The sequence below is a fragment of the Cupressus sempervirens genome, chromosome 10, assembly GCF_028749045.1.
Source record: "Cupressus sempervirens isolate cs-2001-9-10 chromosome 10, ASM2874904v1, whole genome shotgun sequence".
Classification (NCBI taxonomy): Eukaryota; Viridiplantae; Streptophyta; class Pinopsida; order Cupressales; family Cupressaceae; genus Cupressus; species Cupressus sempervirens.
In genome coordinates, this window is record NC_143127.1 from 26,531,820 (window position 1) to 26,558,078 (window position 26,259).

The 26,259-nt window shown below is 36.1% G+C and overlaps 1 protein-coding gene across 1 annotated transcript in view; it reads right to left on the reverse strand.

Annotated features, from left to right (window-relative positions):
* Positions 1-4,264: 4,264 nt before the first annotated feature.
* CDPMEK (4-(cytidine 5'-phospho)-2-C-methyl-D-erithritol kinase) overlaps positions 4,265-26,259 on the reverse strand; it is a 29,241-nt gene continuing 7,246 nt past the window's right edge. The window contains exons 7-11 of the mRNA XM_089807448.1: positions 25,535-25,627; positions 25,334-25,433; positions 25,087-25,186; positions 5,314-5,399; positions 4,265-4,724 (exon numbers count right to left, since the gene is read on the reverse strand). Of these exons, the coding sequence (XP_089663574.1) occupies positions 4,666-4,724; positions 5,314-5,399; positions 25,087-25,186; positions 25,334-25,433; positions 25,535-25,627 (438 nt within the window). The 3' untranslated portion in view covers positions 4,265-4,665. The remainder of the gene's footprint in view (positions 4,725-5,313; positions 5,400-25,086; positions 25,187-25,333; positions 25,434-25,534; positions 25,628-26,259) is intronic.

Here is a 26,259-nt window from a genome sequence, read left to right on the forward strand (position 1 = left end):
TTCGAGCAAAGGGGAATAACTTAGCAATTTAAATCCGTTTTTGACACAAGTAGTACCATTTTGAAGGTAAGAAGGAGAAGAAAAATGAGATAACTAAAATTATTCTAAAAAATAAATTTAACTATTTATTTTTACAAAATGAGCCAAATTGATTTGATTGAAAACTTGACCCAAAATATTAAAAACTAGCTATACAAGGCAACATGCAACACTCTTGAAGGAGAAAACAATCAAATTGTTGTCGCTAATCATTTTAGGAAGCAGGAAATCAAAGGAATGACCGAGTTCATCAAGAAAATGATTAAGGAACTTGGCAACATACAATAGAGTTGTGATTTGGATAAGTGTCCCAAAAGATCATGTAATAAACTTTTGGACCAGCTAGAGCCTAGGTATAAGTTAGGAATAAATGATAATATTTGGTTGGTTGGCTATTCTTTATTTGAGGTAGATGTTGATTAGATATTCAGCAATCTACTCTTCAAGTTGGATGAGAAAGTTCTTTTATACACCAATGATGAGATGGAATTGATTGCGAGATTGGGGACCTAGGTGCACTTTTTAGTGACGAGTTTTGGTCATAGGATTGGATTAGTGATGCAGGAGCATCTTACATGGGAAAATTATTGTTAAAAAAAAAAAATTGTAAAAAAAAAAACTCTGGAGGAGAGAGAAAGTGACGAAAATTAGAGGAGAAATAATAAAAAAAATAAAAAGGAGAAAAGAAAGGAAAAGGGGATTTCTATTTTCGAGGTGCATAGGTGGCATAATAGAAAAAAAATAAAAAATAAATGATTGTCATTCCATTTATCGAGGTGTGTGGGAAGAATTCTAGAAAGTTATGAATATTGTAGAAACTTGTGGATATTGTAGAAGGTTATGGAAGTTGTAGAAGGTTGTGGATATTGTGTAGGTGGAATTCTAGAAGGTTGAGGATAAGTCATGCATTGGGTGGTAAGTGCCTATTTAAGCAAGGCATATGAGCATTTCTAAATCAAGCTCGAGAAGAAGGTGAAAGCTCAAGGAGTAGAAGCTCGAGAAGAAGGTGAAAGCTTGAGAAGTGGAAGCTTGAGAAGGAAAAGCTCGAGAAGGTGAAGCTTGAGAAGTAGAAGCTCAAGAAGGTGAAGCTTGGAAAGCTTGGAAGGCTTCAAGGTGTGAAAGAGAAGGAGGAAGTGAAGAGTGAGTTTTCTTGAATCTGTGGACAGAGCGCCGAATGTGAGGCAGTTTACAGCAAGATTATGGTGGAGTTGTGAGTGTAGACAGAGCGTTGAATGTGAGGCAGTTTACACTTGGATCTTGGATAAGGTTGGAGAAGAGCTAGTGACTGCGGTTTAGAAACAAGGAGGTTGCTTGGTGGCTTGCAAGCACAAGTTGAGATCTCAGAGGTTTCTACCAGAGTGTGGATCTGGACTAGCTTGGGTTTGGATTAGATCATGAGAGATCTTGCAAAAATGTTATTGTAATTACTATTGGATTTTCAAGTATAATAAAATTGTCTTCATATTGTTGCATTCTTGGTTGTGAGTTGGTAAGGGTGGTGTGGCCCTTCATCAAGAGGTATAAGAGCAGTACTTCGTCAATGGTATCAGAGCGTACCTTCATCAGTGGTATCAGAGCAGTACTTCATCAATTAGTGAATCAATTTATAGAGTTAGTACTACTACCCACTATCTAAACAAATCACACAAGTCCAAATTCTGATCTACAGATGAGTTGGATGCATTGTTTGGTTCAACGAATGAGTAGTTATTTGTTGAGGGTGGATGGTAGGAATGATTTGATCATAACTAATGGTTTTGCAGCTACTTTTATACTCATGACTCCTATACATGCAATGGTATTTTAAATTGTTTAAAGTTGTACTAGTTCCTTCACATTGTTGGTGTTGACATTAGTGTTGGAGTTTGATTTTGTGAACTTGCAGACTTTAGAACAATTGGTTGTAGGACATCCTTTAGGCACAACTCAATTATTCCTAACTTCTACTTCGAGGAATCTGAATTATTCTGCTCACCTTGTTGCATTATTATGTGTGCTTTCAAGATGATGATGGGTTGATTGCATTAAGTTGGGATTGTTGGGATACTCGTATTTGGATGTTATTGTTGGTGTCATTTTTCCATTGGTTGACCCCAAAGGTAATACTTGTTAGTTGATGTCGTCATTTTTTATGTTGACTTCTATGTCGGTCCCTTGATAGTGATGGATTGGATTCTTGACTAGGATTTCATGAGGGTAGATATTGGGATTCTTACTTTTTGATCGAATGAATTATTCTTATTGTTACCTGAAATCATTATTGGCAAGGAGTTTGTATTTGTGGTGTTTCTTCAATTACCTTGGTAAGATATATTACATGACATTGACTTCAACTCGCTTAGAGTTTTTAGATCTATGGGAGTTGTCTTAGTTTGTACAAACAACTTAGGATGGGTTGATGTGATTTTTCATGTGCCTATGTTCAATGTTTTGCACTTCCATGAGAGATCATTTGGAGTTAAAGAGTTGTTTGGTGTTGATAGCTCTTTGAAATACTACTACCTTTTCATATTTGATAGTCGTGACCACATAATGATTTGGGATCCTAGCATTGATATGTTTGGTACATTACTTCAATGAGATTTTAATCAGAAGCTTCATAATTTTTGAGCATGGTGTTATTTATATCAGAGTTATACAACGGATTGGCAAAGCAGCATCCCTGAAGTTGATATGAGATCCAAACAATAGATTTCAACATGTAGGTGCAAATTGCTTCAAAGCAAGCAACCTCTGGATTATTATATCCCATTTTTGAAACATTAATAATAAATTAAATTTTAAAAAATTAGACTTTCAAATTATATCAAATCTAATGACAACTTAATCTAATTATTTAATTAAATATTAAAATAAATTTAATGGAACTTATTAAAAAATTAATATAAGTCATTTTAATATAAAGATGGAAAGAAGATTGAGAACAAAGAGTTACAAGGATGTGTTATTAAAAAAAATTGAGAGACTCATTCTTAGCATCCTTTGTTTATTATTTTTTCTTAGAGATTTTGGTAGCTTCTAGATTTCAATTTTAAAATCTGAGGCAGAAAACTTCAAGAATTCTGAGTCAATTGGATAAAATCCCAATTCATTTCTGGGTGGCTTGATGACTGAGTTCACAGTTGGGCAAATTTGTGAAGTAATCATCAAAAGACAAACTTGCAGTAATAGAGGCATTTCACATCTGGTTGGAAAATAAGGCTGTAATGATTTATGTATTCTGATGGCAGTATTCAGATTTAATTTTGATCTCCGTTTCCGTATAGTATTATATGATTTCCTAAATAATCTGTAGGATGAATAGAAATCAATTTACATGGAAATTGTTTGTTTAAATTCATGTGGTACGTTTGAAAACAATTGGAGCAAATATCCATAGAGGATACTACACCAATGCATTACAAGTATATGAATTTCATGGCAAAGCCTGGAGCGCATATGGAAGAGATTATTTACTTACGGCAACATTGAAATGCCAGAATTGATATTCACAGCAAATACAATGTGACCTGCTTCAGAAGTTAATCTCTGACTCAGGTTGCCATCCGAAGACAACATTTGAAAAACCTCAAATAAATAATAACTATTATCAAATCCAAAATTATCCCTTGCATCAATCATCAAAATCTCCTTTTATATTATTTTTCCAGTTCCCGTACAGTTATGATTATAAAGTGACTTTAAGTTATTTTAACCTAGAGTTCATTAAGATTAATTTAACTTTTAATTAGCAATATTAAATAATTAATCTTAACTCGTTTTGCTCCACTTTAACCTTTAGATATAAAACAGGGCATTACAGGTGACCAAGGGTGTCCTCTAGCATCTGTACCTTTGATGAGATGGCAACAATGGTTACCAATTAAAGCTAGGCACTTCCACTTCTATTATGACAGAAATAAACTACATTTGTTTTTGCATATAAAGAAATAAACTGTTAACTTGATAAGATTCATGAAATTCTTGTTAGAAGAATGATGAGAAAACGTGAAACATGCACAAGTCTTGTAGAAATAAACTATTTATTGTTTAGAAACAAAATCATTTGTGTTACCAAGCTTTTTTAATACTTATAATAAATCTGGATGCTTCCATCCATGAGCCTCTCAAGGTTCCACCAAATATTTTAAGAATAAAAACTCATTAAGGATAAAAACATTCAACGGGCCATGTTATCCTTTTGTGAATTCAAAATTTTATATTCGAGCCTCTGTGGACACCGGAATTATTGATCATGAAACATTTTGAATTTAATCATAAGAACATTAATGCATCTGCAGATTGAAGTAGTGTACAACATAATTTCCAGTGTAGAACTATAGGTGTGCCACCAAAGTTTAACATACAACTATCAAAACTAGATAAGTTGTCATTAGAATATTGATGACCTCAATATCACATTGCCTAAACGAACCAATGTCAGATATCTGTGCTTGATTGTATTCTATATGGAGTGAAAACTCTTTGCAACAAATGGCATCACTATCATGCTTAATTCTGCCACAGTGCACACATTTTATTAGTATTTTCTGAAAAGAACAAACATATTCTCAGCATACAGCCCTCTTGTGGAAGCCTCACTAACTGCTTCAGTTGTGTTGTTTCCTTCTCTACACCTTAACAAAGCTAAACAGAACCAACTTCTTGGAACCATTCGTTCTCGTTTCGGGTAAGAAAATATGCATCTGCACCAGCCAAATATAGATTTCAACAAAAGATCCAATTCTTCCCCAATTGATAGTAACACCATACAAGCAAATTTTTAATAAAATCTCAATAATCATTTTATATCCCTGATAGGTGATTTTTTATTTCCAATTTTGTGAGTTTTCTCAGAAAAATGGCCAGCCCACTTTTTGACAAAAAATTGCAATTTAATGGTGATAATATCACAATTTCCAAAAGTTTTGATTACTCATAATTAAGTTTTTAAAAAATGATTAAAAAAACCAGTTTCTGGATTGGGATATAGGATTTTTTCCTATGTTATTTTCTAAACAACCTATCCTGATTTTTTCCCTAATCAACTGAACACGCACACACGCATTGTTTTACCAATTTATGCCTGAAAGATTTTTACTCTATATTCATTGAAAAAAGAAGAATCAGAGCAAACTTAGAAGGGCTTAGACTTTAAAAGAAGTTTACGTGAATCTGATTTTTTTTATTTCGCCAAGATGCTACTTCAAAAAAAAATAGACTTTATTTCAGGACAAACTACTCATGGAATGGAGGTGGTACAGTGGAGTTATAATACAATGATTTTTCACTTGCCTGTAACAAACATATCACTATATTCTTCATCGTCATATATGAATTGTGGAGGTTCTGGATCCCCAAGAGCAACAATAGTACTCCCACTGCATCAACAAAAATACAGTCAAAATATAAACTACAGACGCTCATTCTATCACACACATAGCACAAACAAAAAACGAAGACTTAAATGCACCATCAAAAGAAAAGATATTTGTCTATTATCAAAGCTATTTGAATATCTTGTTTCAATTATGTCCTGTAGTTGCATAAAATCTCAAGAGCTCATTACTTTCCATATAATTCATTTTAATTAGACTTTCCCTGTATTGCGAGCATTCAAAATTTCAGCAATTCACAGACTAAACTAAATTTGCATTATAAATATTAACATTACAAAAGTGTTATAATATTATTAAACAAGATCTGCATTTCACAAATACAAGTTTTGAACCAAACTTTTGAGACCTATTCAGAAGCCATTTTCAAGCATATAGAGAAGTTAGAAAGAACACTAAAAATGCTTTTCAAGGTCGTTCTATTCCTTTGTCTTTTTAAACATGTTTTCATAACTAGTACCCACCACATTGTCAAAACCAAAACAGTCTAATTTCTTATTGGTATATTTGCATCGTATCCATATTACATAAATATCATGATATTAATTTTTAATCAATACTTGTACACATCATATGAACAAAACTTTTGATATCTATTTAGGAGCCATGTGCAAGTGTATAGGGTAGTCAGAAGGAACGTGAAAAATTCTTTTCAAGGCCCATATATTACTTTGAACTTTTGACCATGCTCTCATAGCTTGCACTTGCCCCATTGTCAAAATCAAAATATTCTTGTCCTACATAATTTCTTTCGCTAGCCTCTTCAAATAGTATGATCACAATGCTGATGGTATTCCTTTGGGGGAGTATCGTAAGCATTGTTGGAACATTTGAGAGATTGACATATTGCATTCATGTCTATGTTTGTCATTGATGTCGACATAGTATTGTTTTTGTAAAGACTGGTAGAGTAGCAGGCAGAGAACGAGGTTGTACGGACTATGTATTGATGATGAGGTCAAGCATGGTTGAGGATATGTTCTACAAAATGTCCTGATGACGTGGACAAGTGCGCGTGCCAAAAGTCGAAAACATGTGAAAGTTATTTGTGATTTACAAAAGACAGTGTGCAGACAGGGTACTTGAGAAGTGGTTTTTGGTGTTCCGATTGTATCTCCTAACAAGGATAGAATCTAGATGAGTAAAGTTAGACAGTGACAGTAGACAACCTAATGATGACATCAATGAGTGCACGAGGTCCGAGGTTGCACATGTGAAAAGTTATAATTATTGTGAGCTGACAGTGTTTTATAATTGTAATTTGTAAAAAGATGTTATGAATTGTATTATCTTAATGAGGTTCTATTGTAATTAATTCAGAAAGCCTCAAGGCCAACTCCATGAATTATTTTGAGCACATGGTATAAAGGAAAGTCATTTTCCTTGTGATGAAGTGTGGAATATATGCAAGCGTATGAGTTTTAAGCGAACTTGTATTGGATATGTGAAGTTGGTAAATGCGAGTGAGCAATCAAAGGGATCAGTGTGATGTGAAGTTGAAGATCTAGTATTGACATTTGAGAAGTATCTAATGCGGTACTGGCATAGTAAGAGGACAGAGCAAGAGTTCGAGTTATGGAGATCAATTGCATTTCTATTATTCTGAAAGGAATAGTATAGAGGCCAATTGGATAGTGAGTTCGGTGGTCTTGCCCCTGAAGTTGTTTGGACAATGGGTCCATCTGCCTTCTACAACTCCTAACAAGGTTGGCACAACTCCTAACAGGATTGGAATCTCCTAACAAGGACCGATATCTTCTGAATGTATTTCATTAGCTCCTAACATTGTCCATCCTCTTACAAGGAACTTATTTATTAGTACATCATTTTGTGGGTACCGTCCCCACCGGGGTTTTCCCTTTGATCAAGGGTTTCCCTAGTTAACATATCTAGTGTTATTTTGTATGTGTACCTGTAATGTCTCCACTATAGGGTTAGATTCGAACACATAATAATTGTAAAATTTTGATATGATCACAATAAATCTAGCTAAAGATTTCATATCCTTAAGAAGAATTAATTATCATTTACAACAAATGTTCTCCATCGGCATAGTCCAGATCATGTACGACATTCATCTAGAATGCCCTCCACCAAGAAAACTTGGATCATACAATGACGTCCTTCCGAGATGCCCTCCACCAAGTTATACTTGGATCATTCTCTACCAAGTACACTTGGATCATATTATGACATTTATCTATAATGTCCTCCACCAAGATGTGCTCGGATCACATTATGACATTCTCATCAAATGCCCTCCACCAAGACATACTTGGGTCGTATGCTTAATAATTTTAGTCCTTATTCTATTATGACTTTAATCTATAAATAATTATTTAGAAAATACATTTACTTATATATACACATATAATCTCCATATATTTAATGTCATATCATGGGGTTTATGTATGTATAATTGTTAATAATAATAAAGAGAACCTCAAATCATATACATATATTATTCAACACTCAAATAACCAAGGAAACTCAATATACTACCTACCTTACCTTGGTGGGATGGGTGACCCACATCTATAAGAGAACCTTGTACTATATGGCTCGTACTCCGTGTGCTTTGGTTTTGCCTAATGCACATTATTACTTGGCGGCACCTCCAATCACCCTTCGTATTGGCAAAGACTATGTTTACTCGGTTCTTTCACCTAGTGCGTCAAATTCCCTAATTCATATGTTGTCCTCCTTATTACATATGTCGTGTGGCTGTTGATTCTCTTAAGTTACTGTGCATTGTTGAAACCTCCTTTGCCACACAAGTATCCTTCTCGTATGGGTCCCGCCAACGTGGTTATTGATTTTTCCAGGCACTAATTATACTAATATTTGGATGGGATTTGCTTTGGAAGTCTTTGTCCAATCCATGCCCTTAAAACTGATGCCCTTCCTTCAACTTATAGGCTTAATTCATGGTCAAGGATCGCGACCCTTAGGTTTATATTTTTTATTAAATGTTAAGGGATAAATTATTTATAAATGAGTGTTGATTTTTTATATTTGACATGATCATTATTTTCTTATTATATTAAATTAGTATTTTTCTATTAGGTATTGATAATAATGTAAATGGTTGATATTATAATTATTACTGGGATACAATGATTTACTAATGATGAAATGAATGCATGTAGAATAATGTTTAGATTCACATTAGTTATATGTTACCATGGGGTTATGAAAGTATTTTCCTATGTTTGTGATTATATTGTTCACATGTTTAAGGTTTAATAAGGTTGATAAAAGTTATATTGATCTGATAACTGATTCAACCCCCCCTCCCCCCTTCCCCACCTCTCAATTATCTTGGTGGACTTTACTTTCTAACAAAGGGTTGGGACGACAGCAATGTGGGGAAGAGAATGTGGGGGCCAGAAGCATGGATTAGAAGATTGGAATGTAAATTCGCCAACGAATAAGTAATAACAAAAATAAGTTGTGTCTGTCTCTTGTCTAGACATATTCATGTAGGAGCATCCTAGGCTTGCTTGCAATCCTACATGTTTGGAGGGATTTTGGCTTAAAGTTGTGGAGTTCAGTAGATACTGGTGCTCGGCATGGTCTGTGGAACTCGGCATGGTCTCTGTAGCTTGCAATTGCTTGGGAATTTACTGGTGCTCGACTTGGTTTTGCTAACACTCGGTTTGGTCTTGATTTTTGTTGGTGCCGAGTTGTCTGTGAGTCGACTTTTGACATTTAATTTATGTATGGGTATTTAATTTAGTGTTGTAGCCGACTTGTGGCTCGACCTATATTTAATGTAAGGGATTTAATTTAGTTTGTAATGAGTTGGGCCAACTTGTGGCTTAGTTGGGTACTAGTAAGGGGTCTTGTAGAGTCTTTGAGTATTATGATGATTCATTCCAGCTTGGAGAAGGGGATGAAGTGTAGATGCAAATTTTGAAGAACCAGGGTTGCAACGTAGGAACCAGAGGATTGCTTGGTGGACTTGAGGGTACAAGTGTAGATTCTTGTTGTTAATCTTATCCAACTGTGAAACTGGACTAGCTGGAATTGGTGTGTGGTAATTGGATCTTTGTGAGATCTTGCAAAACTGATATTGTAATTGTTGTTTGTATTTGGCCCTAACCCGAAAGGCCTTATAGCTGAACATATTCCATTAGTCAGTTATTTTGTGAATAAAGAAGTTGTGATTTGGTATCAGATCTTGCATTGTTGTTGCTTGTTGTTGTGTTTCTGCTGTGTGGTTATTTGCTGTGGGTTTGGACATCTCCTTTGGGAGTTCTCTTACCTTGCACTGCATCAGGTGGTATTAGAGCGAAGGTTGTTCCTAAGTGTGTAGACAGATTGCCGAAGCTAAGGTAGTTTGCACCAGGACTTTCAAAGAAGGTTGATCTTGTGGAGTTGATTGATCTTTTGGATTGGTGGGTCTATTGCTTAGGGTTTACGAAAAATTTGGAAGATGCCTCCAAGAAGATTGGACCCTAGAGCAATTAATGATCTTAGTGATGCTGTGGAAGAACGGATCTTAGAAAATATTAGAGTAGAATTCAGATCTGAGATTGCACTGATGAAGAGTGACATGATTGCTGAAATTGTGAGTGCTTTAGGTGGTGTACCTAGGCATGTGGGTATTGAAGGAAGTTACGAGGAAGTTACTGAAGACTTTAAAGTTACTGGATCTAGTGGCGAGGACAGAACTAATCGTGTAGAGAGACCTATTGGAACCAGGGTTGATCAGTTTTCTAGACCTGGAACTCAATTGAAGCTGAAGCATAAGATGGAGGCTTTTAATTTCTTAGGTACTTTGACTCATAAGACCTAATTGATTGGATTGGTGAATTGGAAGACTACTTTGAGCTTGAGGATATTGAGGATCCGCTCAGAGTGAGGTTGGCACAAACTAAGTCGAAAGGACATGCTGCTCTTTGGTGAAAAGAACTGCAAAGAGACAAAGAAGAAGAAGGTGAAATGAAGATCACCAGATGGAGATTGATGATGATTAAGTTGAAGGCTAAGTTCATTCCTATTGATTATGAACTTGAGTTGTTTAAATGGTTGCAGAATCTGAAACAGAAAGATATGTCTGTGAAAGATTATATCAACGAATTCTACAAGTTGACTATTCGATATAGTCATAGAGAATTGTCAAAGGAAAAGGTAGCTCGGTACATTAATGGTTTGAGATTCAATATTCAGGATGAGGTTAGTATGCTGAATATTTCTTCAATTGAGGATGCTTGTCAATATGCTTTGAAGGTAGAAGATAAGTTGAAAAGGAAAATTCAAGGTAATGCTAGAGGGAAGGAGAAGCAGGATAGCTCGACACAAGCTAAACCGAGTGTAGAAGGTGAATCAAAACTTGTTGATCAGAAAAGGAGGACAAGTGGAGGTGTGTTCAGAGGTTGTTTCAAATGTGGTAAAGAAGGGCATAGATCTTTTGAATGTCCGATTGGTAGGACAGCTACTGTTGTGAATGAGGTTGCAATTGAGGACAGTCAGCCTGAGCAAGGAGAGAGTTTGTTAGCTCGATAAGTACTGATTGGTCAGAGACTTTGGATTCTTGTCAGAGGACTAGTTTGTTCAGGACTTGTTGCAAGTCTGGTGGTAAAGTCTATAAAGTGATTGTGGATGGTGGTAGTACTGATAACCTTGTTGCTGAGGAGATGGTTCAAAAACTTGGTTTGAAGACAGTGAGATGTCCTTATCCTTATAGGATTAGCTGGTTGCAAGGTGAGCATGCTTTGAAAGTGAGGGAGCAATGCCTTGTTGATTTCCAAATTGGGCAGTACAATGATTAAGTGTTGAGTGATATTGTGGACATGAACAGTTGTCATGTGTTGCTTGGTAGAACTTGGCAATATGATTACAAGGTTGTGCATGATTGTGTCAAGAATGTGTTTATTATTGAGAGAGGTGGCAGGAAGTTTTCCCTAATTCTGTTAACAGAATGAAGAGCTCACTAGGAGGAACCTGAGTATTGGTAGCCGAGTTGAGTTGGCAGATTCTAGGAAGGTTGGAGATCAGTATGGAAATCAGACTTGTAGCACACCGAAGATGGATGTGAAGAAGGAGAAGAAGAACAAGGGAAAGAGTGTACAAGTTGAAGACTTGGAGGATATGTATGTGAAGAACCAATTTAGGGTTTATGTGCTGAATCCCAAGAGATGTTCTTCCAGCTACTGAGAACATCTTTTCGGACCTGGGGTGTCTAGTGCAAGAGAATTCTAGGCTTTCTTGCAATCCTGTATGTTTCGAGAGATTTTGGCATAAAGTTGTGGAGTTTGCTAGATACTCGTGCTCGGCGTGGTCTGTGGAACTTGGCATGGTCTTTGGTTACTCGGCATGTTCTCTGGAACTCAACATGGTCTCTGGAGCTAGGCATTGCTTGGGAATTTACTGGTGCTCGGCTTGGTTTTGCTGACACTCGGTTTGGTCTTGGTTTCTATTGGTGCTGAGTTGTCTGTGAGCTAACTTTTGGCATTTAATTTATGTATGGGTATTTAATTTAGTGTTGTAGCCGACTTGTGGCTCGACCTATATTTAATGTAAGGGATTTAATTTAGTTTGTAATGAGCTAGGCCGACTTGTGGCTTAGTTGGGTATAAGTAAGGGGTCTTGTAGAGTCTTTGGGTGTTATGATGATTCATTCCAGCTTGAAGAAGGGGATGTAGTGTAGATGCGAATTTTGAAGAGCTAGGGTTGCGGCTTAGGAACCAGAGGATTGCTTAGTGGAGCTAAGAGTACAAGTGTGCATTCTTCTTGTTGTTCTTATCCAGTTGTGAATCTGGACTAGCTGGAATTGGTGTATGGTAATTGGATCTTGTGGAATCTTGCAAAACTGATATTGTAATTGTTGTTTGTATTTGGCCCTAACCTGGAAGGCCTTACAGCTGGGCATACTGCATGTAATTTGTTATCCTATGAATAAAGAAGTTGTGATTTGGTATCAGATCTTGCATTGTTGTTGCTTGTTGTTGTGTTTCTGCTATGTGGTTATTTGCTGGGGGTTTGGACATCTCCTTTGGGGGTTCTCCTGCCTTGTACTGCGTCACATATGAAAGGGGAAGAATACATAGGCATGCAAATTGTTTTGCAAAATGTTTGATTTCAATTGCCAACAGTCAAGATCTCTGTCAGATCCTCATCAGACTGCTGAAAAAGAATTATTTTCCTTAGTGGAAAAATCTGTCATATCCTGAAGGATGTGCTAATGAAGTTCAGTCGTGCTGTATCATAGCAAAATTTCCATTTAGCATTTAAAATCCCAGCATTATCTCAATTTTGCTTTGGTACCCTATGGAATTTCTTCAGCTAGGGCTCAGCAGAAGATGCACACAATTAAATGAACAGAGATTCAGATCAATTTGAAAAATAGGACCCAGATATCTCCGTTAGAATGGAATCTTGGATAGAGAGAATCTATATAATTACCAAATTTCATGATTTTCACATCACTGAACTTTTAAAGTGTTGTACGGTCTGATTCATATATCACAAAAGATAGATTCATACTATCACACATCTAATCCCCTGCATCTCTACTATAATATCTTGATCACCTCTTATGTGTTTCTCATCTAAGCATTCTTGTCATTTTCTTTGACTGGTCAAATAAAATATTAGATACCTGCTCTTCACAATAGAATATGAAGCTCATTTTCTCCTAGCATGCTCATTATAATAATTAAAAACTGCAAGCTTTGAGGAACCATGGATGTTAAATTTGCATATCTAACATTGTTTAAGTGTTATCCTCCTTCAGACATCCCAAACAGAATCATTAAAATCAAGAAGACCGACTCTCATACAGACAATAATCTGGGCCTGGTTGAACTTGGGTAATGACAACAGTAATATTAAAAATTAAATGTTAGTGTAGGGTTTTTTTTCCTTGGTTGTTAGGAGTCAGTTATTTATGAAAGCAGATGGATCTTCTATGAAAGTAACACCTACCTATTTTTCCGTAGTTGGAATTACATCTCTCATGGGTCATATTTGCCTCCTGCCTTTTCTATTTATCTATCCACTTACCTTGTATTGAACTGATGTATTTTGAGATTTTTACTTAATGCATATCGGATTGACCTATTTCTTGTCTTACAATCTTGCACTTGTCTCTCTCATTTGTGGAAATTATTCTAATAGTTTGAATTTGAATATTAATTTATTGAATAAGAGTCTGAATGTCAACCCTAGGTTTGACTTATCAATGCTTTTTTGCATATTCTAACATAGTATTAGAGACATTATTGGTTGCTGTAGCTCACTTAGTTTCTGTTTTCTGAAAGCTTTGCAAAAAAAATCTCAAAGAGCTAGCATGCTCTTTTCTCAGATCTTTGGATGAGCTAGATAATCAAAATGGTTTAAAAAAAGAGAAGAAAACTCCTCTAGAATTAATCCTAGTTTAGTGATTCTAGATGTGAGCTAATTTTTGGCACTCTATTTGGCTGCACCATTGCATCTGGAAAGCTCGGAAAGTCACTTTATCCTTTTGTTTCGATCAGATTAGAGACCTAGGAGCTAAACTACCAATTGGGTTTTTGTGTTTTCAACTTTTTATCTTATTGAATTTTGCAGGTGCCATAATTTTGCACGATTTTTCTTGTCAATACAAAAATCCCTAAAATTGTCTCTTTTTTTTGTTAAATTTATTGTTCCTGGTTTGGAGGTGTTTTTTACTCTATTCAAATTTCAACAACTATATAGTTGTACCCTGTAAATGTTCAATTGCACATGCAGTTGTAAATACTTACACACAAGCGCACTTGCCAGAGAATCTTATAGCAGACACTAAATTTGGCGACAATTGCTCAAATTTTGGCATTTACACAAATCTGGTGGCCCTCTAAAGTTAGCTAGCAGTTTTGCAGCTTGCTAGCTACATGCAAGTGCTGTTGGTCTCCTAATTTAATTTACCAATTTAATAAAATTTTAGTTTTCTCTCAGATTTTGTTTTTCACTTGTGCTTTTGGGACCTTAAAATATTCCTAATGTTCAAACAAAAATGCTTTTCCAATCCCTTTTTTAAAGGTAATTTAAGCTCTACAGTTTTATATTGCTTATAATATATATGGTTTCTACTCTGAAGTACAGAAAAACTTCAAAAAAATTTGCCATTTTGGGTCCTAAAAAGTGTGATTTTACATTATAAAATGAGTTAAAATAAACTGCCAAACATTGTAATTGTTGGGCTGGTCATTACAACACTAATAACACAGGGGTTTCACTTGTGCTCTCTTGTTCTTTTACATTCTTGCACTTATATTCTACACTGGGTCAATTCTCAGCTCATCTTTTAACTCCATACAATTACATTAGGTAGAAAGCTATAATCATGTTGATAAGTAGAGGAATATTTAGGATTACTATGGGTCAAATGGTAGCTTGTCTTAGATGTAAAGAAAATTAATTGGTATTATAAATGATAAGACCTAAGGTTTATAGAGGAGTTTGTCTCTATCCTATGACCTACTCTTCCACATTAAGGCATTGGCCTCACCCAATTAGGTTTGAACTACTTTGAGTAGTTTGTTTGGTGTTCAAGATGTTATAAGAGGTCACCAGTTGTAAAATGAGCTCATCAATTTGAGTTCTAGTTTTGACAATAGCTAGGATTCCTTTGGTAAACTAAAATTATTGAGATGGCAATTAACAAAATGTATAATTGAAAAAATAAATACCCTATTGGTTCTTAGTATTTTATACAAACTTTGTTCAGACTATTAAATTTTATGTTTCTACCTTCCATGCCCTCTTGATGACTGTGTGACTGCTGTCAACAAGAAGCAAGATAAGACCATTCAAATGGGTACTCTAGACTCCTCTTAAGTCATAAAAGAACAAAAGGGGTCAGGCAAGAAGGAAAAGAACATAAATTCAAGGACAAAAGAGGGGGAAAAGGATTAAAAAAGAATGCTTCTAAAGCAGTATCTAGCAGTATCTAAGAACTCGTCAAAATATGACAAACCTATAAAGATGTCAACTGTTCTTATTGTAATAGACATGATCATGAAAAGCATAAATGTTTATAGAAATAGATTGATCACTTGACACACATCTTGGAAAAGAATAACATTAGTGCTCATGAGTTAGTAAAACAAATTTCATTAAATAATGGGTCTTATAAAAATCAAATGGCAACAAGGAGGGGAAGGAAAGGGCAAGGCCATTGTAACAATTTTATCTCAACCTTCCATATAGATACTTGACTCCTAGTGCTTTTCACCAAATAGCTTCTTCACAGTATAAATTCTAATGTTTGAAGTCTTGTTCCCCACTATAAGTTCTAATGTCCGGATTCCATTCTGCAATTGCCCTTCCTTTTTGTTTCTGGTATCATCTGCTGAAGTCATTTGAAGTTCTCCATTTTTCATTCACTGTTGGTAATATTTTCAGCAAGACTCAAGTTCCTTATTGTTCCATCATTCTCAGTTTATCTCTACACATTCATATGAGGCATTGTGATTTCAGTTTCTTGTATCGGGCCTTTATTGACATTCTGGTTACTTGGCAAAATAATAATTCTGTCACTGCTGATTAGCTGGCAATGTCCACTTCATTCTTGGTGGTGGTTCATAGCTTTATCAAGTGCCATAAATGGAACAGCCATTCTCTTTCTTCATGGTGACAGTTCATAGTTTATCAAGTGCCATAAATGGTTGTAACGGCTGATTGGTTGTCATCTTGTATTCACTTGCTATCATTATTGGATGGTACTGGTTAATGGCTAGTCATAGTAACACGGAGATACATCCCCCCCTTTGACCCCACGTCTCGGAGACAAGGACGCACCGGGGACTTGGGCACCTTGTCCCTCTATCCCCAGCGGTGCCATTGGATTCTGCTACCTCCACTAAGGATGGGAGGACGTCCCGATGTTGACTATTTGCTGATTTGACTATTTATGTTCAATGTTCGATGTTTCAATTCAATGCACTATTCAAGTATTTATGCTTTTACATCTTTATATCTTATATTGCAATACATCTTTTCAATAACTAGCATTTTAATTACCATATGTATAGTATATACAACCCCCCAGTTCCCCGCCACCATCCCCCCTCCATCCCCAAATTAAGGCCCCTTTGTCCCCCTGTCCCAGAAACTTGGCCCCTAATCCCCAGGGTAATGTAACTATGTGGCTATTGGTATTTCATCTCTTACCGTTATCAGAAGATGATAACTGTTATGGAAAAGTCCTTTGGTGTAGACAGATTTCTCATTTTTTGTATTCAATTCTGTTTTTTGAGTGTGAAGCAAAGATTAATATTTTCTGCTCTCTGTGTACAGAAAAACCATCTATTCTGCTGAAGTTTGAATTTTCTTCCTTTTTGTAGTGTATACTTTTTCTGGTCTCTAAAACTGAACTACAATATTATATTTGTTCTGTGTATGAGAAGCAGATTGTATTCTGAGATGAGAAATATTTATATTAAGACTCCATAGTAGTCATACACAGTTTTATATTTGTTCCTACATACCCCAGGGATGTGTCCCCACCTGAAAAGCTAAGGTTTCCAAGATTGGAATGTCCCTGAAACGGGGGAATGGGTATGGCACGTCCCCCTACCATCCCCAGTTATCAACAAATGCAGGAGACATGCCCAGTACTTGGGGACTTCTCGGAGAAAAAAAGGGGATGGCCAGCCATCCTCGGTATAGAAAAGGGACGTCCAGAAGTCCCCCAACCATACCGGGGACAGCCAGTTGTCCACATTTTCTGTGAAGCTTAAAAAAATATTTAAAACAAAAAACTTTATTTTGTTTGTCCCTACTTGGTCGTCTAAAGGGCCCTGCCCCTCCAAATGCCCTAAAAGGTCAAAAATGACCACATTGTGGTTGTTTTGACATTTGTTTGGTTTTGCTTGAAGTTGGAGTGTGTTGCAGCTTGTTGGTGTTTTCATTTTGCAAGAAGAGGATGTGATTTTTTTGCTTTCATGGTGGTAGAGGCAGAATAGGAGCAACAGTCTACTTAATTATTCTATATTTATTTTCCATGTTGAACTTGAACATGATGACGAAACTTTATGGCAGCCCTCTAGCCTTTATGCACATTTAGATTTCTAGATTTTTATGATATTTTTCACTAGTAAACTTATATTTCTATATTTTTGTTCACATATTGATATGCAAATTGCCAATTGAGTACTGAAATCGGTTATTATTTCCTAGATGGCATTCAAATAGTGTATGTTAAGGTTCTATAATGTTTAAATGACATGCTTTGGGCTTAGTTTCATATGAATAACATGTATATTTGCAAATTTCAGTGCATATTTTAAAATTTCCCCCTATATATAGCCATCTATGTTTGTCGTCCCCTGCCCCATCCCCTAAATCGTCATAAAAAATTGCCATCCCAGAAACCCATCCCACCATCCCCTGCCGTTCCCGTCTTGGAAACCCGGGGGAACATAGATTTATTCTGATCGTTGAGTGATCAGTATGGATAGAAGACATTAAATGGAGCAGAGTTATGTAATTGTTTTGCAAATCTAATAATGGAACTATCTTTTGGTGGGCTGGGTTGTTTCCCTCGGTGAGAAGGTTTTCTCCCAGGATAAATTCGTTGTGCTATTGTTCTCTGAATTTTTAGATTTGAATTGTTGCATTCATATTTATTTTTTATTCTAATTTTAACAGTATTGACATGGTTGATAGGACATTTCAAGACATTATTTATATGCCTTCATTGTCAACTAGATATCCTATCCCTCTACTAAAGCATTCACATTGATCCAAGCAAATGGATTAAATTCAGTCTTGACACAAGGGTTATATATGAGATGAACAAGTACTCCTTCAATTGTAGTGGTAGTCCTACAATGGTAGTCTTAGTTGTATACTTTCTCCTTCTTTGTTACCGATTCTCCTTTGACCACATACCTCACTCTAATTAAGTTGTGGTATGACTAGTTGGGCATTTGAGCTATCACTATTTGTAGTAGCTTGGTCCACAAGGCATGGTCAGAAGGATGCCTTATGTTTTCTTCTCTTATGTATTTCGCAAAGCTGCACCCACAATAAGCACACTGCAGAGCCCTTTTGTTAGAGTGGAGAATGGAGGGCTATTCAGATTCTAGAGTTGGTTCACAGTGATTTATCTAGTTCATTTCCACGTCCTTCATATAGTAGGGCCAAATGTATCTTGCTCTTCATTGATTATTTTTCCAAGCATGTATGGGTGTATTTTCTTTGGAAAATGTCTAAGGTCTTCAAGTATTTTCAAGACTTCAAATCACTCTAGAAACAATCAAGGAAATCCATCAGACTTATTACACAAAGATAATGGTGGTGAGTATATTAACCATCAGTTTGAAGAATATTTTTCTTTAGAGGGGATTGATTCGCAATGTGTAGTTCTATCAATCCTTAACAAAGCAATGTGTTAGAGCATAAGAATGGATCCATGAATTATGTGGCCAACTATGTAATTCACTCTAGATCTCTTGCATCACTATTTAGGTGGATGACATCAAGTATGCATGTTATATCTAGAACCATGATCCTTATAAGGCCTTATAAAAAGAGCTATCATTTTGAAGATTAGTGCAATCAAAAACCCACAATTAAGCACTTCAAAGTTTTGCATGCATTTCTACAAAGAAACACAAGGCTATGGATCTATAAACTTAACCTTACATCTTCACAGGGGCTATCCAAATGGCATTGACTATTAAGAAATATAGGCTTCTCTGCCATACCACACAGAGTTGTTCACTGAAAGAAGTGTTCTCTTTGAGAAAAGCTCTGAGTTTCATTGTTAAGACTTCTCTATCCACATTCACACAGAATTCATTTGCGATTAGTTATAATATTTCTAAGGATTCAAAATTCCCTAGGAATATTCTTGATGATGAAGACTCGTCTTCTTTTGTTTGGCTAAAAAGAGTGAAAAGATACACCTCCCAATCATCATTTTGAGGTTGAGGACTCTCTTCTTGATTATTTGGCTTCTGATAGACTTTGAGCTAGATAGACTCTACAATCTACAAAGTGATCTGATTAAGGATCCTTCGAACACACTGAGAACGAGATCAAAGTTCCAAGAACATCCATGTGTATTCATCACCTCTACATCCGATCCTTTTTGGAAGGCATTTGGCATTCCTAAGGGAGCACAACAATATAGAATTCAATTCCTTGATTAGTAACCATACTTGGGATTCAGTCCCCCTTCCTAAGAGAATGAAGCTCGTTTGATGTAAGTGGATATATTAAACAAACCATACAGAAGATGGGTTAGTTGATGACTTCAAGGAACAACCAGTCATAAAAGGCATTCCAAACAATTCCTCATATTGGATTCTCTAAGAGCTTAGCACCAATTGCAGAAATGAACTCTATCCCACTGACTTGCTACTGTTACAATGGATTGATCACTAAGAGGTCCAAATGGATGTAAAGAGGTCTTTTCTTCACAGAGGCTTTGATGAAGAGATATATGGAGCAACTACAAGGGTTTCTACAATTCTTCCATAATTACCAAACTTTGACAACCTATCTATAGCCTACTATAGTTTTCTTGGGCTTGGTACACCAAGACAGATTCCTTCCTTCTCATAATCTGGTTCTTAAGATGCCATTCTGATCCAGATATCTACATCTTGCATCAAAATGATTCTCTCCTAGTTATGGTTTTGTATGTTGATGACATACTAATCACAAGGTATTGTTCAACCTCCATTGCAATAGTGAAAGATGATCCTTTATGACAAGTTTTCTCTACCGACTTGGGTTTGTTGCATTATTTGCTTGGAATTGAGATATGTTAGTTTTCTTTCAGAATTTATGTTGCTCAATCCAAGCATGCTCTTGATTTGCTCTCACAATTCCACATGGCTGGCAACAGACCTATTTCAAGTCCCTTTCCTTCGAGAGTCAAATTTGAGGCACAATGTTCTACACTGTTAATTGATTATACTTTGTATCAATAGCTTCTTGGGAACCTCATTTGCTTGATTCATACCTGACCTGATTTTTCATACTTTGTTGGCATGGTCATTTGTTTTATGCAAACGACCCATGCGTTACCTAGAAGACAATCAAGTGAATTCTTTGTTACTAACAAGGTACCCACAATTATGGGATTCATCAGACAACAACTATTGATATTAACTTAGTTGGATATACAAATACAAACTAGGCAGGGTGATTCCTAGGATTGCAAGTCCACTTCAAGCTACAACTTCTCACTTTGTTAGTCCTAAACATTGGTAAAGTGAGAAGCAGCATGCTATTGTTCTATCTTCCATGAAGGACAAGAATCAAGGTCAGGAGGAATTCGCCATAGGCATATTCTCACTAAGTCTAGTATCTAGTTCAAATAGTCATCTGTCACTTTCTATGATAACCAGAGTGATTTTGAAATTTCATAAAACCTGATCCACCATTGATAGACCATGTAGGTAGAGATTACTTTGCACTATATCTAGGAGTTTATTCATACACAAATCATTGATCTCCAATATTATCCAGATTCCAAGCAGATTGCCAAAAATCACCATGAAACCCTTTACCAAAGGCAAGTTTCTTCATTTGCAAGCTTCGTGGGGAGCTAGTTTTGATGAGGCTTTCTCTCTCTACTCTGGAGGCCCCCCTTCTCTCTATTTGTATGTATGCAGGGTTGAGAGTACGCTTATCTCTCCTTTCTTGGGGCAGGGAACAGCGGGCTTCTTCTCTTTGGGTGGATGTCTGTGGACATGGATACTTCATCAAGCTACATCTGACAGGATCCGTCTTTTCACTCACCTATGCTGCATTCAAGAAGGGGTGCTAGATTAGAATTTTTTCTATTGAAAATTATGTAGTTTCCTATATGTATGATTAGTTTGCCTCGGTGGTTAGAAGTCAACCATTTAAGAGGGTAGATGGCATTTTCGATGAATGTAAATCTTTCTTAGTTTTAGGTAGTTGGAGTTATATGATACAGCTCTCATTGGTCATAGTTGTCACCTCTCTTTACCATTTATGTATCCACTCAAACTTCCATTTAATTGGTGAATTGTGAGATTTTTGCTTAATATATATTTTGTTGCATTTCTTCTCTTCAATCTTCTACTTGTTTCTCTCATTCTCAGAAATTGTCCTTATTCTACTAGTTTGATTCGTGAATGATTTGTCAAAAATAAATTTGAATGTCTATCCCACACTAGATCTTGGTTAGTAATGTTTTTCTGCATATTCTGGCAGAAGTTCCATTAGGATCATTATAAAAAGGAATGGAATTGGGAGGAGGAAGGTTTGGGAATTTTATAGCAATAGGATTCTCAAAATATTGGTGCAACCTAATTCATCATATTTTGAGGAAAATGCTCTCAGCAGCAATAGGGGCAACACTTTATCTAATCTGACCACTTAAATATCCACAAGAACACTGGTTAATTAGTATGCTTATATATTACGCATTACCGTTTTATATTCCCTGCAGAATTATGTTGACAAGAACAATGTATCAGTAGAGAACATCAAACTGCAAGAGAGAAAGAAGTTTCTTAAGAAGAAGCAAACTATTGTTTCAGAGGTTTGTAAAAATGAAACAAGCACTCCAGACTCCAAACTAATGGTGAGGGGATGTTATTAAGCCAACAGTATCTAAAAGATGGGCAATGACATGCAAGGGGACAAATAAGAAAACCTGAATTTCCTGTTCATGAGAACCAAATGCATACTTGACTAGCTGTACTGCATGCTAGGACCATAAAGGGGAGGAGATGTTGGGTACTGATATCCAGGAAGAACTAGATATAAATAATTTATGGAAGATTATTCCTACTGAAACGTTGCTGACTTCAAGAAGGCTAGAAATGCAGTAGAATAAGGGGAAAGACGATATCCCTGTTAATGAGGTAATTATTAATAAGAAACAAGAACATGGGACTAAGTGAACCCCTTCCTTGGGAGACTAGTGGAAGCTGAATTTTAATGGGGCTTCTCAAGAAAGCCTGAATAAGGCCAGGACTGGTTTTGTCCTGCACATCTCAAAAGGCAATATGATCAAAGAAGGATCCTTACTTTTGGTAATAGGGCCAAACAATGAAACTGGGTGAGAGGCTATTATCGGCCACCTATCTTTAGCCCATTTGAAGAAGGAAAATATTTGATGATCAAGGACAACTCCCAATTATCTGCAATGGATTCATAAAGGGAAATGTTTGAATTGGAAACTTTGAAAGTTGATTTGATTCATTTATCAGTATCCATTGTTTCTAAGGGTAGAATAAGGTGGAAAACCTGCTTGCTAACCAAGGCATTAATCTCTCACGCTTCTCTTCTTTGATTAGCAAATTGAATATTTGAATGGGCTCAACAGTCATTTTAGAGGACAAGCCTCCTTGATTGATTGAGCCTTATTTTAGCACAATGAGCATCAAATAGGCTCGTGACAAATGATGAATTAAAATGGATTTCCTCATGTCAGGACAAATTCCTTATTATATTTTGGTAAGTCAAGGGCAATCACATGTGCAAAGAGTTTATTTGTGAAGGATTCATCTTACTTTTTCAATGTTCAATGTTTGGCCTTTATTGATTATTCTAGTCTAGTATCTTGCACAATGAATTGTGGTCTTTTATAGAGTCACTGTCAACTAATGGTTCATGGGAATGTAGAACATGGCCACAACCCCTTGAGTGTGGCCCAATCTAAGATCATTGCCTATATAAAATATTTCATTTCACTAACAAGAATCTGCTCAATCTGGTGAAAAGCATAGTTCGTGAGGAAAGTCTACAACATACCAGAGCACCTGAGTAGAGGGATTATTTTCGCTGATTTGAATGTAAATCTTAATCGGTCTATTCCATCTCCAGAGGTGCGGAGGTGGGTGCATAAGTTTCTTGTTGCTCCTGATACTGAGGTACTGGAGGTAGTAGCAGAGGAAGAGGATATTGGATAGGTTGATGTGACACTAATTTCTATAGAAAGAGATTTGTCAACTACAGGGAAGATAATCCTAAACTGTCTCAGGGTTTGGAGTCTTTATTTGCATATGTGTGTTGTGCTTTGTCACCTGTTTGTGTCTCATCATTAAGGCTCCCTAGAAGTGACTACTGCATATTCTCTCCCTCGGTGGAATGGAGAAAAATTGTGCATGGCAAAGAAGCGAACAGAAAACATACATGGTTTGCAGTTTGTAGATTTGGACAACCATGCATCTCAGGCTAAAAGCTGTTACAGCTGAGGGATGGACATTGAATTCATTCAATAGGGTGATGAAAGAATAAGTTTCAGTAAAGGGAGTTGATTAATGGGGGTTGTAGAGCTCCCATGATTCTGATGCTGATCAGTTTACTTCTCTTTGGATCATTTTGAATGTAGGTTTTGACCTATGTTTTCGCTTTTTTGTTTGACTACTACATCCCTGCATGGGTAGTTAATGACGGTTTTTTGGTTAGATTTTTTTGTCATCCTTTGCTTGCTTTCTAGGCTTGGGCCCCATCACAGATCACCACAAATACCAAAAAATCAAATAAAATATGAAAGAAGACAGGCTGGGTAACAAAGCTTCTACAAATAAAGGGGTCTACAAATGATAAAGATGATAAATGAGGGAGGCACACAAACTAAGAGTAGAACAACCAAACGTAATAACATGATTGAAGCAGGGATATGATAGATTTTAATGACATCCACGAGGCTAAAGTAGCCTATGAGACCTACATGATCACCCCCCCCAAGGCAGCATGATAATGACCCCTAGAGTCTTACATGACTTGTCGATGAAGCTCGTATTCTCAAACATCAGATGCATGGATAAGAACTCTTGATAAAGGGGGGCTGAGAAAGGGATAGCACAACTTTAAAAAGGGTATCTTTTCCTTCCAGGATATTGAAATTGAAACAACTTGAACTCTAAGCTGCAGCAGACATACATTCATACGAAATGGACAGCTAATGCCTCAACAGAAGCTTCCAAAGAAATGGCTGGACTTTAAATGTAGCCTATGAAATACAATATATGTTATAGTGGTAATTTTTCTGGAAATTAAAGAGTTCATTGGTAGTTTATGAGTTAAATGTTATCCTCTGCTTGTCAGAAAAAACATTGGACATTAGTATACTTGTTTATATATGATAGTCAATCCCTAGATATCACACTTGTTTATGTTGAAATACTGCGTGTAATAGAAGAACCTTTATTGCAGGCATACTATAAAATGTTGGTCATGAATTCTGGCTACACTATAAAGCTAAACTATGATATGCCAGCATACCTATGATACAGAATTACACACATGCAGGAAAATAAATCCTTCTGAAAGTAAGAGAAATGACTTAGTCAATACTGGCATTGGAAAATACATAAATTGGCGAAGGATTTGCAACATGCATTAAGATGACAGCTTTGTCCCTATACCAAATATTAATCCCATCTGTAGATAATATATGCATGGTGACATCTTTAGGTCTCATCAGATGAAAGAGATTTCATCATCTCCTTAAATGCTCACAAGATTACCAAACTATAATGGCCTTGGATGATGATTCCAGAGGGAAGTTCTACTGAAGTGATCAGTTTCATTAATAATTGCTAACAGTACTATAACAGTACTATGGTATTGCAATTATGTCACTGTCAATTTGTCAAATAATGAATGTTTAATGAATAACATGTCACTTAAGTATTCCAGTTTCATCAAAACATTTGCAATTTATGAGAAGTATCACTCTATAACTAGACCACATGTTTACCTTCCAGACATAAATACTGCATCGTACTGGCCGCGGTTTGCTCCAAGCACTCGTTGCTTTAATTTTTTCAGAGACGGTAACACTTCAAAAGCAGGTGGCTCTGTAAAGGTCAGATTTATTTAGTAATTATGAAAGCAAAAATACTAGTGTACACTGAAATGACCAGTCCAATAGAACATATAACCTTATTAATTACAGAAGTATAAATAGTAACAATTTAATGTGTCACACATCTACTACTGCTCACCTAAATCATTGATACAAAGGTTTTGTGAAATTCCATTCTTTGAAATCTCTTCAAGCAGCCAGCGTGGATCTACTGTACTTGCTTTATCCAATCGAAATCGCTGAAATCAATGCATAACAAATTAGATTTAAATATCCAACTTAATGAAATAAAAATATATATCTATCATGCATTATGAACTAAACATAACACCGATGATACCTTGTATACTTCAGCGGTGGAACACTCCTGCTGTGGTTTCATAAGAACCATTGGTGTATCCAAAGAAATTGGAGGTGGGATATCTTGCACAACCTAAAAGCAAACAATTTACTCAATGCATGTTTTTTCCTTTCAGCACAGATGGCATTACTTTGTACAAAGAGAAATGCACAGGTACAATGCTTTGTAGTGTGTCTGATCAAAATCATAACACTACAAATCCCATATTGCAACAAAATCATGATGACAATTGATCACCTTAGTTCTTAATTGCAAAAATTATGTTTAACATAATCCTCACAAAGATAGAAGTAAGCAGCATAGAACCATGTGGAAAACTATCGATTTGCTACTGGATGCAAATAAAACTATGGCTACACTAGCAAACATTTATTATAGTAACAGAAAAGAGGGCATTGTTGTGACTTTTTCACGCCATCGCCCCATTGGAAATAAGGACCTCCACTTTTTGCTTAGTCATTGAGTGGTTGTCTTAGTTTAGCTCTAGTTTGGTAGCAATCTTGAAGTCTTCAAATCAAGGGGCCAAGTTTGAGAAGCTCTAGATCCGAGTCTTTGTCCAATAAAAAGTCTGAGCTTGAAGGAAATAGGTTTGCTAAGTAAGGATCCAACATGTAGTGAAGTCTTGATCTCCCAATGAATAGGACTCCTTTGTATGAGTTATCCAATCCCCTTTGACCAAGTTATGATTTGCAAAATGATTAAGT